Consider the following 15,231-nt stretch of genomic DNA (forward strand, 5'->3'; position numbering starts at 1 on the left):
CATAAACTCAAATGGTTAGGCTGACAGGGCTGCGAGCCTCTCGACACCCTGCAAGGCAGCCCTGCACACAGCTGATTCCTTTGCCAAGTAAACATATTTGTTTTTCTTGACTTTCTTGCTTTCTTCTTTTTTCTTGGTGATGGCGTGATGTGTTTTGTTATTGTCTCGGCCACGAAAACATCGGAACCCTTTAAAAGGGCGCGACTGATCGCCGAGGCGATAGTCAGAAAAAACGATCGCAGAAAAACGGATCCTGCGATATCTGACCAAAGTGACCAAACGTGAAGGCGCACCCAAGACGTGCCCACCCAAGAGAAAGAACTATCAAAACACAGACTTTTTCCCGTGCCAGAAAGTACACAGTTTTATTATCGTAAAAGTGCCAAAAGTGAGAACGAAGTGTCTGAACGAAGCGAGTTGAAAAGTGCCTTTAATATTTGTGATAGTTTCACTTGCTAAGTAGGCGCCAAGATTCTGCTGAAAATCCGGATCCTCGTGCGTGTTGAATCCAAATTCTTTGTGGCGTTTGTCCGTGATTTTGAAATGTCGTACTAAACCACAGTCACAGTCCGAAGAAAGATTCTCAAACGAGAGAGCGGAACACGCTAAATAGACTTTTTGAAAAGACACTTAAAAACCATGCAAATCGAGTACAAGAGGTGCGCAAAACTCTTCTCTGGTTGCGGCGTAGCTTCGCTGTAAGTAGACGCATCAAGTAGTAAACAAGTCCACCGGACACACCTCCCCCGTGGGCGGCCTTGAGACGGCGCCACCGGATGGTGGGCGGGGGGATTTGCGAATTGCGTAGCAGATAGCTTCCTACTAACCGATGAACTAATGGCGCGAAAACAACAACATCCCTTCGCTATTTTTAGAGTTGGCGTACTGAGCTATGAGGCATACCGGACCTATGCGGCACTGACGTCACTCGTTGACACCCGCGCCCTGGACATCGATCGGAAGCGCCCCGATTACATCTACATCAAGCACCACATTTACCGCCAATCGCTGCGCGAACGGGCGGCCAACGAAGAGAACCGGAATCGGCTGATGAGCGCCATTGTGCAGCCCTTTGAGAAATGGTGGAAGGCATTGAAACACTCGGTGGCCTGGCGGCTGCTGCGGATCGCCCAGCAGGGCAACCAGACGGAGCGGTTGAAGGCAGTGCAGCAGCTTGCCCAGATCGATCACTTGAAGGGTGAGTTCCGGTGGGAATGGGTTGTCCGGACCGGGCACTAAAGTATGCTTCTTCCCTTTAGATTGGGATTTCCAGCACCTGGCTCAGCTATGCGACTATCAGACTGCCATTTCGCTTGCCCGCTGCCACTGCGACACCCGCTGGTTGCTTCCGCCGCGCCAGTACGGAGTCTTCAAGCAGATGCGTGAGGTACTGGGCGAAATGAAGGGGCTGCTCGAGTTGCTCAAACCGCACAAGTGCGCCGAGTATGCGCTCGAGCAAACGTTCGGCAGCTCGGGACACATCCGCGAACCGGATGGTGATGAGGTCACCTTCGCGATGTCCCCCTCGCGGTTCGAGTACGATCAGCTTAAACAAGGCCTTAGCGCTCTGGTACATCTGACCGGTCTTATCGGTACGGAAGGTGAGGAGAACTGTCGGCGAATCATCCAGTCCGGTGGCCTGCTGCAGCTGATCGAGGTGGAGAAACTGTTCCAAAACGACATCGACATGAAGCTGCTGGTCAGCCGCGTGGTGGCGAATCTGTCCGCGTTCGAGGGACGCGGCTATGAGTTCTTCGCCAGCGGATGGCTCCACATTTTGGCGCGCTGGAAGCGCGATGTTGATATGCGCATTCAGGTGACGGCCGACCTGACGCTCGAGAATCTCGATCAGGACGATCCGAATGGGTTCCGGTATGCGCCGAAGGTGTATCCGCTGCACCCGCGCGGACGCCAACAAGCGAAACCTGCCGTTGATGTTGTATTTATCCATGGGCTTTTAGGTGAGCTTTGGGTGAACATTGGACGTGACCGGATTTACCAATAACTGTGTCGCTTTTTTTTCCTACAGGAGGTGTGTTTGTGACGTGGCGTCAGAAGGACCTCAAACCACAGGCCGCCAGTTTGCTAGGTAAGAAAAACACGTCAGTTCACTTAGTGTCCACCGTAAGTCCTCCACAAACGACCACTACTACTAATAGTACTGCGACTTCACCGACGACAAACGCAAACGCCATGGCCACCAATCGGCCGTCGCAAAAGCCTGCCGAGGCGTTCCATGGGACCCACTGGAGTTGGTCTGCAAAAAAGTCTTCCTTCGAGGAGCGAGAGCATGCTGCAGAAGGTAAGCGAAGAGCGAGACGTGCACAGCCTCTGTAACGGTTCGTTCTAACGCTGCTTTCCTCCCATTCCTCGCAAAAGGACCTCTCCCAGCTCCCCCAAAATCAGGCATTTAGCTTACCGACACTTTTTTGTTGTGGCGAGTGGTGGCATTCATTCATTCCCGGTACTAGTTGTTTGACGAGGACATGTTTTTGGTTTCACAATCGATCATCCTGCTTGGGCCTCCGTTTTAAACCTGAATTATTCTTACAAAATTATTTTGTTGTTGCATTCCTTGCAGAGGGCATAACAGCATACGAAGACGAGCTGCTTACGTTCCAGGAGTCGACCACACCGAAACCGCGTGATCCGTCGATCAGTGATACCGAAACCAAAGAGCTCATCGAAGCTCTACAGCAGGAGGAACCGCTCGGCTCCGACTGGACCGTCGTCTATCCGGACGTGCCACTTGCTGGTGAAGAACGAGCCACCGGAACCTCGTCAGAAGAGGCGTTCAGCGTTTCCGGCGAGCATTGGATGCAGGAACCTCTCGATGCTGGTCAACGATCGTTCTGCTGGCCAATGGAATGGCTCCCGAAAGACTTTCCTAACATTCGCGTCCTGGGTCTCAACTACGAATCGTCGCTGTCCCAGTGGTCCGCGACAGGCTGCCCCTGCGAGAAGTACGACGGCAAGCTGCAGAAGCGTGCCTCTGAGTTTCTGGAAAAGTTGGCCACCTCGAACGTTGGACAAGATCGCCCAATCATCTGGGTGGGCCACTCGATGGGTGGCCTGCTGATCAAGAGCATTATGGTGCAGGCACTCGAAAGCAGTGACCCGCGGATCAGGCGCCTTGCGGAAAACTCCAAAGTGGTCATGTTCCTGGGCACACCGCACCGAGGAAGCAGCGTGGCAAAGCTGAAGCAACACACTTCGGCCCTGGTGTGGCCCTCGGTAGAGGTTCGTGAACTCGAGGAAAATTCGACCCAGTTGCTGCATCTTAACAAGACGTTCCTCCGAGCGATCGACCATCTGGGACCGCGGAAGCCCGAAATCATTAGCCTTGGCGAGGGCAAGCCCACCCTGCTGACGTCTTTCAAACTGTCCATCCACGTCGTACCGGAATCTTCGGCTCGCATCGATGCCGGAGACTTTTACCTCACCAGCGAGGATCACCTGAATCTCAGCAAACCGTTCTGCCGGCAATCGTTCCTCTACCAGCGGCTTCGTGGCGCAATAGAGGGGGCCATTCGAGAGCAGACGAGCAAGCATGAGCCCGCGGCGGAGGTAAAAGTGCAGAGTGCCAACCATGCGGCGCAGATTTACCATGGCACACGAAAGACCACACCAGCCGGAGTTGCGTCATCGGCCCTTTCAGTGCTCTACACTCAGCTGAAGCAGTTCGAACAGTTGATGAATATTTTCATCTAAATCCGCGCTACGGAAGCGCTGGGATTGACCAACGTGCAGTGCTGTGATGCCGACTCGTTGGCCGCCTGAACTCTATTAATAAGTGCTTGTGGCGCACAAACAAACACATACGCGATCGAGAGTGAAGCTCACTGTCGCTCGTCGTCGTCGTGAATTTATTTATTTTTAAAACTGAACCGGTCCGGACTACCGACTGGCAGAAAACCTGCAACAAAGCATTATGACAAAGATTTTTTATACCGTGCAAGTATTTAGCAACAATAAAAGGAACTGAACCGTTGTATTTGATAAATAATAATGGCAATCGGGTTTCTTCATTTGTGGCAAACGATAGACTGTTTGACTGTATGCAACTTACGAAAGAAACGATTGAATTTAGAGAGGTGATCATCAAATGAGACACAATCATTAGACAGACATAAGAAGCTAAGGTTTCGCCTTACGATCACCATTCAAAACAAAGGGCGACGATGCAGAGGCATTCGTTTTCTTAACTTTCTTTCGGAAGAAAATACAATGTCGATTGTGAGTTTTGTCTTTTTTTATCATTAGCATTCTTCGTCTTTTTTGCTGATCGACAGACTGGTGGCTTTGGGAGAAGCGTGTGGGAAAGAGTGAAGTATGATCGGCAAATAGGCTCGTGATCCTTAATCTTCGCTCTTTCCCTTACAATAGGTAATTCTAACCTTGTATCACAAACTAGCATCTGGCATACGTTGGCCGAAGGACCACCAACCCGCACGATCCTTCACAGGAGCAGCTTTGCTGTCTCTCGAACCACACAAACACACGCTTATTACCGTAATTATTGTTTGCTGCAGCAGCTTCTAGGGTTGACTTAGGCTTAGTTCTTCGTTAAGTTATGGTACAAAAAACATAAAACACACGCATGAAACATATAACTAAAACATAACAGGTAAAACAAGCGATAACGATACAAACAACATCGGGTCCCGGTGGTGGACACTTCCTTCTGTCGACATTCTTGATTACGCGGTCCGCGGAGGTATGAGGCGCCTCTTCGCGGAGCAAAACCTGTTCTCTGGTGGTAACTGCGTTTAATCTTAGTAAAATATTTTAGAACAAATATCCGACTTGCGACTGCTAAACACTCCTGAAGGACGACACTGTCCTCTTGTATTCCTTTCCTCATCTCTTTCAAACACGCCGCAACTCTCTCTCTATCTGGCTTGCCCTTTAGCTTACACGGTTGATCATTTTGACCAGCTCCGTATAAAGAATGCATCCGCGGCTACGAGGCTTACATATTTCTCGATGATCCAGATGCACACCACAGACCTCTCCGATACCGGGATCTAGGGGAGAGAAAAGCACCTTTTAGTCGATACACCCAAGGGGACTAACATCTAGAGGCCCTGGACGGACGGCTTACCAGCTGAATCTATCCCGATGATGCGCAGGTACAGTACGGACATAAGCGTGAGGGCCGTTTCGACGAAGCTAAACACGTCAATCTTCAGCTGGCCACTGTGGTACAGGGCCACGAAGCGACTGTGTAGTTCCAGAATACTTGGACAATCTAAAACGATCAATGCTTAGTCTCATATGGCCGTTCCACAGCACTCGCAGCTGTCACTTACTTTTCTGTATTTCCAGCAACTCCACCGATTGCCGCAGCAACGGCAGATTAAAGTCGGCCAGCGGCGAACCCCGGTGCGGTACGGAATAGAAGAACGTGCCGCGGGACATGCGCCATAGTGGTTCGGCGGCCGGACGGCCACTCTCCCAGGCGTCCACGATGATTTGCTTGATAAAGATGCCACCCTTCGAGTGGCCAACCCACACGATCGGATGGCCCCGGCCGACACCCTTGGCTATCAGAAGATCGCTCATCTCCCGTGCACGATCCACCAGACTCGATCTGCAAAACGGAAACAGGAAGAGGCATTTAGAGAAACTGATTCCACGCGTTCGCACCCCACGCCACGATCCGACCTACCTATTCCGCTTGGTGATCCACACCGGTCGCCAAAGGTACGGATCGGTGGTATAGTTCAGGGCTATCACGCGCACTCCGGGACAATCCAGTGGCAACCAATCGCCTGGCCAACAAGCGGACCAGTTTTCATCCTTCTTCGGTTTCGGTAGCCTCCGCTTACCGCCACTGATCGGCCGGGCACCGACGAAGACCGACTCCGGAACCTCCTCGCTTCCACGCGTCCGACCATCCTGTTCCTCAAGGCGCAATCGGAAGGTCGGAAAGCTGTACTCAACGTCGTCGGCAAAGTGCACCTCGTCCGGTTCTCCGCATTCGTACGTAAACCGTTGCTGGGCGTATTCGTACGACGTGGACCGGGATTCGTTGTAGCCATCGGGCGACGACAGGCTGTCGTCGCTCGCCAAGTCCACCGGAACGCAAACGGCCGGTACTGCATCAAACTTGGGTCGCTTTGAAATGTGCGGTGGTCCGAAAAGGTTCGCCCGCGAATGGCGCTGCCGTTTCGGAGGCCTCAACGGAGGTTTCGGCGGACGCTCGAAGTTAACCAGGCGCCCTTCGCTGTTCCACAGACCCTGCTTCCACGTGTTGACCAGCGATCCGTGCAGTCCGTGGATGAGCACAATATCCGCCCGGATCGGTTCGCCTGGTGGAGGTTCCGCCAGCACCACCAGATCGACACACTGCTCCGATAGCGGACGCGGTACTCGGGCTACGGCGAGCAGTTGATGCGGGGTGGCAGGTTGCAGATCCGGTCCGGACTTGATCGCCGTCGAGGTGGAGGAGTCCTTGCGCAGTTTGATTACACGCAGCAACGGATCGATCCGGTGGGCAACTAGAACGATCAATAGTAACCAGGTGAGACAGGACGAAAGTTGCTGGCTGGCACTAGCACTAGGCCATTCGATCGTGGCGAACGACGTCCGGAGGTGGTTCGGGGCAACCATCACTAACGGTTGCACCACCGTGAACGCTCAAACCCGAATGGTGGCCCCTGGTGGTACCTTGATCCTGCGGCCACTTGGTTGCCGTTCGCTAATTGGATTGGAATTATTTTTATCCCAACCCGTATCGATTCTTGACGTATTATCAGGCCACCAACCGGCACGAGCCGGATGATGGCTAATTTCCTACCGACACCTAACGGCCCCCCGACTTGATGGTCTGGAATGTCCACCTGAAGGTTACCTGGGGGGTTTTCGCACTTTTACATAAACCAAACCTCGGCCGAGCAGCGCGGATTTGTTTGAGTTTGATAACATCCCCTCGGCTATTATGTCTGAAGTGGCGCGTTACATAAATGAACCGTCGTGTCTGGAGTGGCCAGTTTCCGTATTTTCCCTCACCATCATGGGACATTCAACAACCACTTGATTCACTTCGGGCCGATAAATAATGTCGCTTTTTCACAATGATTTCATGAAGAATAATTTCAAGTTCAAGTTCATGATTTCGCCAAACAAGTTGCTGATTGATTTTTGATTTGCGAGACAGATCGCTTACCAGCCAATTGTAGGTGTAATTCAGGAAGTATAACGAGAACATGAGCGATCCCATTATTCAGTCGTTTGGCGTACGGCTTTCGATTACCGCTCCCCCCAAGCACCAATGGGTATGCCGTTGGTGATCATAGTGCGATTTCTATCACATGCCCCCTTGACAATATAAGAGACACGTGCCACAGTGTAAAAATGCGGCTTCACTTTGCGCAAACGAAATGAAGTGCATCGCGCGCTGCTGCCTCGTGATTGCTGTCTTCGTGCTGATCGAACTGGGAACCGTTATCAGCGGCGTCGACGGAGTGATTCCCAGTCCGTATATCGATGTGCCGGAAAGTCGTCAGAGTCGCGACCTTGAGCTGCAGGCATTGCTGCAAACCGTGAACGCCACCATCACCCGGTACGAAGATCTGAACGCGCTGCGTAACGCGCTGCTCGCCGAGTTGCGCGAAATGCTGAAGGAACTGCAGCGCCGCTGGCAGTCCAACCACCAAGCGGACACCGCGTGAAACAGGGGCCACCCAGATGACGGTGGTAGGCAGAGTAGGTTGTTGACACCGTGGCACGAAAATATACATTCAAGTCAGGCGGTGGTACATATGATCCTGCGGGTTTTGTTGTTCGTTCGGTACATTCGTTTGCCGCGTGCACGTGTGGCCTGTCGTCCCGATCCGATCGCGGCCCGTCGCCCGCGGCGTGGACTTACCTTGCACCGATGACAGGCTCATCGAAACCGTGTTGGCGGCGAAGGCAAACAGAGTCGTCAGCAGTCCGTGGCTTTCACGCACTTTCCGGAGCAGCGCGAGCACACTCAGGCCCCGGAGCCCTTTCCAGCCACGTGCTACACCGTGCGTCAGGGGAAGCATCAGCCGGATCAGCACTCCCAGCGCCATGCGAATGCGATTGTTCGGAGTGCTGCAGATGGAACGTAGGAAACCCTTTTAGTGGCGAAGTATTTATAGAAGTGTCAACCCGCTGAGCCGAGACATATCGATATTTGAGGTACCTGGCGCATATCCTCTGACTTTGTTCTGTTTGTCTACCAAAGCGCGCTGCACTTGCCCTACTTTGCTTCGCGTCAAGAGGTGCCCCTACACTAAATCAACCCTAATGGACTGAGTTGATAAACGCGTGCCCGCGTTTCCGTGTTGTTGCCAACGCGAATCAAATGATAGCCGGCCACTACTGCCCGGTGGAACATATAACAGCTGCTACCAAGCGATCGATGCTTATCGGACACACCCGCGCCCACGCATCCGCCCCTTAACTCTGTGTGTCTAATCCTCCCCGCTTTGATTTGGCATCAGCTTTTCGGGTTGCGATTAGTACGTGTGAAAATCAATTTTATCTGAGAGCCTGAGAACCGAACGGAGCTGCTGATTGACCGCGGTATGGAAATTTCCCTAATGAAACTCGACGAACTGGAACTAGCTTTCGATAAGATAACCTACGGAGAAACTAGAGAGGATCGCGCATCCATTTCCTATGCCAAACCAGACAGACAGTGATGGATGTAGCAACATATACTTACTCCACCGCGACGGCTCCGTCGTTCGATTTGGACGTCATAGGCGCCTCGTAACTGTCCGCCGCCATCGTGGCACAGACCGTCAGCGGTAGTTTGCTTTCCGCAAAGCCACACGAAGGCTCGCCACCTGTCCACATCCTTGGCGGTTCCATCGCCATCGCCAGGTTGCTTCTGGTGTTGCTATCGATCAGCGCACCGCTGGGATCGGCGGCGCTAAACAATAGACAACCCACCGGGACGCTGCCAGTGCCGGAGTTTGTAACGTTCATCAAGCTCTTATGCTGCGCAATCGTCAAGGAAATGTGTTCACGACGAAGCACACCTTACAGCCGGGACCAATCAGCCAATTTACGCCACTTGAGCGCGGTGCATCGTCTTCGTCGGTGTTTGCGTAGTGCCGCTCCCTTCTTGAACTTTTGGATGTTTAGAAGTTGTTTCGGGCCCCGTGTTGCTAACTCCGTAATTCCGGGGGCACTTGATTGGGGTTGATTGATCTGAAATGCATGCAAAACGTATGGGCAGGTCGTTAGTGTACGGTTGAACTCGTGGTCGGTCAATTGACTTTTTGCCCGAGAGGGACCACAGGGAGGAGAGGCTTTGTTTCAGGGTGCGGCCAGCATTCATTGACGGATGAAGAGAGAGACAGAGAGCACGTTTGTGTTCCATATGCGGCACTGTTGTCTTGATGATTTCACTCGATTGTTTCTAGCGGACAATCACTGTTGGCAGCTCACAATCAGTGTGCAAGATCACGCGCCTCTCCGGGAGATTACCGGGGAATTAGGTTAATCTACCCAACAGGCTGTCAGGAGATTACAGGAGGACCAAGAAACGTGACTCCGTCAGATGCTCGGTCACAGCTGATTGGGAGCGATCACATGCGAGACGGTGCTAATTGAGTGATCTTCCAGATCTCCACTCACATCTTTCGTTTGTTCACCGACTCTCTCTTTGCATAATTTAAAAAAGGGTCCTGAACTTGAGAGGATCCACTACTTGAGAGAGGAACCTTGTGAAAGTTGTCAACCCACAACTGCTGTTGATGCTGTTTGATTAATGGGCACAAAGTCAGGAAGAAAAAATCAATTCCGTTACCACGGAGGGCCCATAGACGTACGAAGGGTTCGCTGCGTTTCACCTGCGCAATCCGCGACGTCAGGTCACCTTGCGCGCGCCGCTGAATGAAACGAAAACGTATGGGGCCCCGGACCCGCGGAGCGGACAACTTCCGCTTATATCGTTGAAACCTCGCACAAAGGCTCAACATGCAGAGCCGCCTCCCGCCGTGGCATGCGTTGTGTGCCGCGGTTCGGTTGAATAATTAGCGGTTTTTGTGTTGCGGTTATTGGATGCGTTTCCCTTGTTGCGCTTCGGTTTCTAGTTTTCCTACGACGCTAATGTTGCCCAACGTACCCTGCGTAAGGGTGATATAGTTTTTGGTCCTCGCGAGAGAGCTAAGAACTTGCAATCAACCTCAGTCCTTCGACAGACAACAGTTGACACATGCGACCTGCGAACCCCCAAGCCGAACACTGGCCGCAATCGCAACCACCAAAGAGTCGAACGTTGGTCGAATCAATAGTCTATTACGCCCGGTCGGTCACAAGGAAACCATTTTTACGCCACTTTGGCAATTGGCGGCGCGTGTTGAGACTCCCCTCCACACGCGCCGGTATCGCGGTTACCGGTGTGCCGTAATCGATTGCCCGCAAAATCAACAGAAGTGGGCTGTGTGTTGCTGACCAAAGCAACGTTTCGTTTGTGGTGGCGGCGGCGGCGCCGACAGTTTGGTGCACTTTCTGACGTTTGGTTGCCGCGATATGCAATCAAAGTCCAAGGTCGCCCAACCGAACCCTTCGCTTCGCGCGGGGGTCTTTATCGATGTATCCACAGCTGATTTACGGTCGGTAGTTGCCCATGAATTGTTCATCGCAAGGTGAATCATTCACTGGCCCTGCAAAGGCTCTTCAAAACTGACCAACTCACACAAATACTGCGCGCAGTTAGTGAAGTACACAGCAGTACAATTAACCTACTTGTGGCTCAAGTTCTTATCTTGCCTCCCCTCGATACATAGGCTCACGTTCAACTCGAGAACCGTTCAACTGAGCACAACCAGGGACATTATAGGGACAACTCATAGTCCACCATCCAGTGCTACAGTTTTTATTGTTTTGGACTCGTGCGCCTTCCAGAGATCTGCACGAACCCGGAAGCATTTGGCAGAGACCGGAATGATCACAGCGAATACGCTTGTTTGCAGCATGAAGTCACTGTTTCAATACAGACATTTACACACCTATCACAAACCCTTATCACTTGTTGGAACATGCGGCAACCTCCGGCCCCGATAGTGCGAGACTGCGCCAGGAATTTGTCTACACTATTGAGCTATGTGTACCCTGGGTGGTGGGTAGAGCTTGCCTTATCATTCGCTTCTATGCTCATGCACACCCCGCACACCACCACGAGGGTACGGCGGCTAATAGACTCCACGACGCACGATCACATAATGCTAGAGAGACACCAGCTAGCCAGCTGGAATCAAATGCCTAGGTAGTGCGGCTATTTTTCAATCGTAATCTGACGTCCCAAGTCACGTTTCGGAACCAGTTCTCGGCGCGTAACTTGAAGCCGCTCGCCGGGTTTCTAATTTTTACTGTCATCTGTTTTTGCTCCCCGGTCCCTGGATTTATTCTCGGGAACTCAAGAAGTACAGCCCGTTGATGCCCGGCTGTAGCGTAGGTCCCATTTGCATAAGGGGAATAAATTATCCACCAGATGCAGTTGTTGTGTTTCGCTTCGTCCAGTCGCTGGTGCTCGGACCAATCGGCCCCTTCGATGAGTTGCGCTTGAGATTTAATCGCCGGTTGGGCGGTGGCAGTCGCTTATCACTCCGTGGCTGTAAGATAATGAATACCCACCAGATGACAATACAACACACACGGAGGATGATTAGCGATAACGAACCTCCGGGCGGTGTTCCCTCTCTCGGGTCTGGTGCGGTTCCAGATTACGGCATTTAAGGATCACGTAAAACGTGTATGGAAGAAACGAGAGCTCCGGCATTCCGGACTAGGGACAATAATTACCAACTTGGGACACAGGTTGGGTGTAATTGGCAGGAGGCACGTACCTGCACCGCCGGCACTAATAGTCGCCAGTCGGACTTTCACGTTATTTTTGCAAACTTTCTAAACCAATTGATAGCACACGACAGGGTGTTATCATGTCCGGTCAGTGAGTATCGTCGTGCTGGGGATGCCAACCCTTCATTCGAGCCACTTCACATGGCTTGTCGTTAAATCGGTTCTTTGTGGACAATTAAATGTGCCGTTCGTGTCGCCATCCTTAATCGACGTCAATGGGAACAAACTGATAAGCCCAGCCTGGCGGTTCCGCCGTCCGCCGTAAAAGCCACATGGTTTCAGATGAGCCGCACTTCGAAGCGATTACTACATCTGGGCGACCCGCCGAGAACTTTACCGATGACCCACATAAGGTGACTGATAACGGTGGCGGGGGCATAGTGAAATTCTTGGAAACCTTTGAAAACGTCATTGGATGCTCCGTGCTCCGACAGAAGATAACCACAGTTCCGGGTCCCCCATCGAGGATCTTACAGGACCCAAAAACTAAACTAAAACAGCCCTCACACTACACCCCGCCGTAGTGGGTTCACTGAACCCAAACCCCACATCTTTCAGACAGCGCCGGTCGTTGGCGTCACCGTTTACGAGGCACTTTCTCGATCTTGGTGGCCTTCGCGTCACGCAGAAGATTAGTGGTTGCCGCCATGGCTGCTATCGGCTATCGTAGCCCCCGGCCGGTGGCTTATCAGAAGACAAGACGACCGGCAGCATTAAGACGTGACCACGACGGTTTACGGCCGCAGGGGGCAGCAGGCGGCGCAGCGTCGTCGTCGTGTCTTGTCCCGGTCCTGTTTTGACGCGACCGTTTCAACCTGTTTACGGTCATATTTAGCACCGTCTGGGCTCGGGGGGAGGTTCAAAACTAGCCTCCCCGCCTTCTACAGCTTGCGGTGTCTATCCGCCAGTTGATGGGCTAATTTTAGACCATCTCTGCCGGGAAGGTGGCGGCACCCCGAGGAAGTACAGTGCAGTGGTTGTCGTTGTTTTCCGTTGACCGAAGAACCGTCGGCGGCCCCAGTTAGGCCCCCGGTTTTTTCAAAACTATTTACCGCCGACCGGAACGAGTATAAAAAGCCTGTGGAAACCGAGGGACGAGGCGGCCAGTATTTGGACAGCTGTTTGTTGTGAGATGCGGAACTAAATTTATCCCGCCTTTGACCGTCGTTTGTTCGGCTGTTGGATGTGTAACAAGAATTTTGTTGTCTCTCAGGACTATCTTCTGTGACCTCCCTTCTTGGTTGATGGCCCACTCTGTTGCTGGGGCCATTTGGTTTCTGCGAATCATTAAAATCATCGAGGAAAACAAACACTTGGCTGCAGGGTAGGCGAGTTTTTTAAATAATAATCACCTTGAATGGTGGGTAAAACAGGGTAAGAAAATATTATCGTCTCTATTGTGCCACCGTCATCTCGCGGCTACGGGTAATCTCTCACATTGTTTTGAACCTGCGATGATCGATGATCAGCGAGGACTTTGCTCCGTATCGCTCTGCCGCTGGTGCTGTATGTTCCCATGGTAAAGACCCACAAAAAGACCACGTTCCACGAAATAATCGTTTTTTTCGGTAATTACTCACCTTGAAACGCGCTTCTTTCTCAGCTTCCGTCTGCGGCCTGCGACTCGGCTTCTGTCATTCGTACATTCAACCGCAAGAAGATCACCAACAGAGGAGGCAATGGATGATGATCGCGGACGATCGTCGTCTTGGGCGCCAAAAAGACGCTCGTCCCCAAAACCGAAAGTGTCGCCCCCACAGCTAATCCCTTCGCCAACGACGATGGATTGCCAACAGGCCGAACTATTACGGCGAGACACACGCGGGGAGTCGAATCTATTGCCTAATATGCGCACACACACACACACACACTGGCGTCAACGGCAAAACGAAAGGGAAATGCGTGCGTACCGAAGTTACGCATATTATGCTGAACCACCAAAAACTGGGCGCCCGACGATGCGTTTTTTATGATTTTTATTCGGTTCTATTTGAACGACGGCTAGCGGCCACACGCATAATCCGGTGCGTTGGTAGAGGTGACAACGCAACGGGAACACACACGCACACACACGCACCACAACACAGAGCACGCGCCGCGTCGATGGTCGATTACGCGCGCGGTTCTAATGGCGCTTCCGCGAACTACCGAACGGCGGAAGGGTTGACAATCGGAACAAAAGACACAATCCGAACTCGGGTTTGAACCTCCTTAAATCACACACTTTAACTCCTTAGCTGGTCACACTGCTTTGGCGTTACATTTTGGCACCCATCACCCCGAGACGGCCCACGTGTTTGCGTTGTACAATTTCGTTGGGTTTGAATTTAAACTTTTCGATTCAACCATACCACGGGCCGTTCGTCCAAGGTCACTCACCGCTCGGTTTCACCAGGGGACAAGATAAGACATTAAGTGACCCAAAGGGGGACGGGGGGTGGACGGTATAGAACGAGAACGTTTCGAAGGCGAAAGTCGAGCGGGGGTCGAGAAAGGCCGTGACGAGATCCCCGTGGCAAATGCGTGTTGCGGCCGCGGCACAGGTTCGCGCACGATCACAGCGCGGCGTGCGTCTCTTCGTGCGGCACTTCGACACTTGCGCTCGGGGCGAAACGAAAAACTCGACTGACCACAGAAACACACGAGTGTGTTGCGAACGCTCAACAATCACCGCGGCGTGTGGTTCCACCACTACACGCGCGCGCACAATTGACCGCGACCGTACACTGCGTGCCGTGTGAGTGGGGCGATTGTGCAGCGTTTCATAAATTTATGACACATTTAATTGCAACAATTGCACTTTGGAGCTACTAAAGGGTACTAAAGCAGTGTCACCATCACATCGAAGCCGGATAATTAATTCCGTTACATTTACCGGAACCCTCTCAAATGAATTACAAAACGCAATTATCAGCTCTTCTTTTTTTTAATATTGTTTCACTCCATTAGCAAACGCATCGATTCCTTTTTGTGTGCGCTCCCAAAAACCGTGGCCACAACGCACACCACCATGCTGCACACAAGTGTTCGTGGCTCTTCGACCACCAATTCGGTTGTCGCTGCCTTTGTTCCACGCTAAATGCACTTCGCGACAGAACGGCGTGATTTCCTTCCGATTCGTTTCGCGCCCACCTTGACCGATTGCCAGATATTTTCCCATCCCGCGGCGACTGAGACGGAAGAAGCACTGTTTGGGGCCGGATGATGCGACGACCAAACAACAAACGCGCTGCACGTGGTCACGCTGCCAATAATTGCGCCGCGCCATATGCGCTTGCGTACCGCGCGCTCCGCGTTGCTGGTGAGGCTGGTCAGGGCACGCGTTGTTGCACGCGTCCAACTAGAACGCAAAAAGAATATGCAAAACGAAAGGGGTTGCAAATTTCC

General features: G+C 52.3%; 2 protein-coding genes across 3 annotated transcripts; one reads left to right on the forward strand and one right to left on the reverse strand.

The window, feature by feature from the left end:
- Window positions 1-205: 205 nt before the first annotated feature.
- On the forward strand, window positions 206-4,003 carry LOC128268646 (protein SERAC1). 2 transcript variants are annotated; one of them, XM_053005801.1, is made up of 5 exons: window positions 206-698; window positions 876-1,198; window positions 1,260-1,961; window positions 2,030-2,302; window positions 2,582-4,003. In XM_053005801.1, exons 1-5 carry the CDS (start codon window positions 640-642, stop codon window positions 3,709-3,711), a joined length of 2,487 nt encoding a protein of 828 aa, XP_052861761.1. In that variant the 5' UTR covers window positions 206-639; the 3' UTR covers window positions 3,712-4,003. The 2 variants fall into 2 exon arrangements, with proteins under 2 accessions (XP_052861761.1, XP_052861762.1); XM_053005802.1 differs by having other exon boundaries at window positions 2,030-2,089.
- Window positions 4,004-4,250: 247 nt separating this feature from the next.
- LOC128269310 (uncharacterized) lies at window positions 4,251-14,445 on the reverse strand. Its single transcript, XM_053006744.1, has 7 exons — window positions 13,425-14,445; window positions 8,699-9,189; window positions 7,874-8,082; window positions 5,672-6,503; window positions 5,313-5,593; window positions 5,105-5,251; window positions 4,251-5,027 (listed from the first exon to the last, which is right to left on the reverse strand). The coding sequence occupies exons 2-7, from the start codon at window positions 8,962-8,964 to the stop codon at window positions 4,909-4,911; spliced, it is 1,854 nt and encodes a 617-aa protein (XP_052862704.1). The 5' UTR covers window positions 8,965-9,189; window positions 13,425-14,445; the 3' UTR covers window positions 4,251-4,908.
- Window positions 14,446-15,231: the final 786 nt, after the last annotated feature.

The sequence above is a fragment of the Anopheles cruzii genome, chromosome 2, assembly GCF_943734635.1.
Source record: "Anopheles cruzii chromosome 2, idAnoCruzAS_RS32_06, whole genome shotgun sequence".
Classification (NCBI taxonomy): Eukaryota; Metazoa; Arthropoda; class Insecta; order Diptera; family Culicidae; genus Anopheles; species Anopheles cruzii.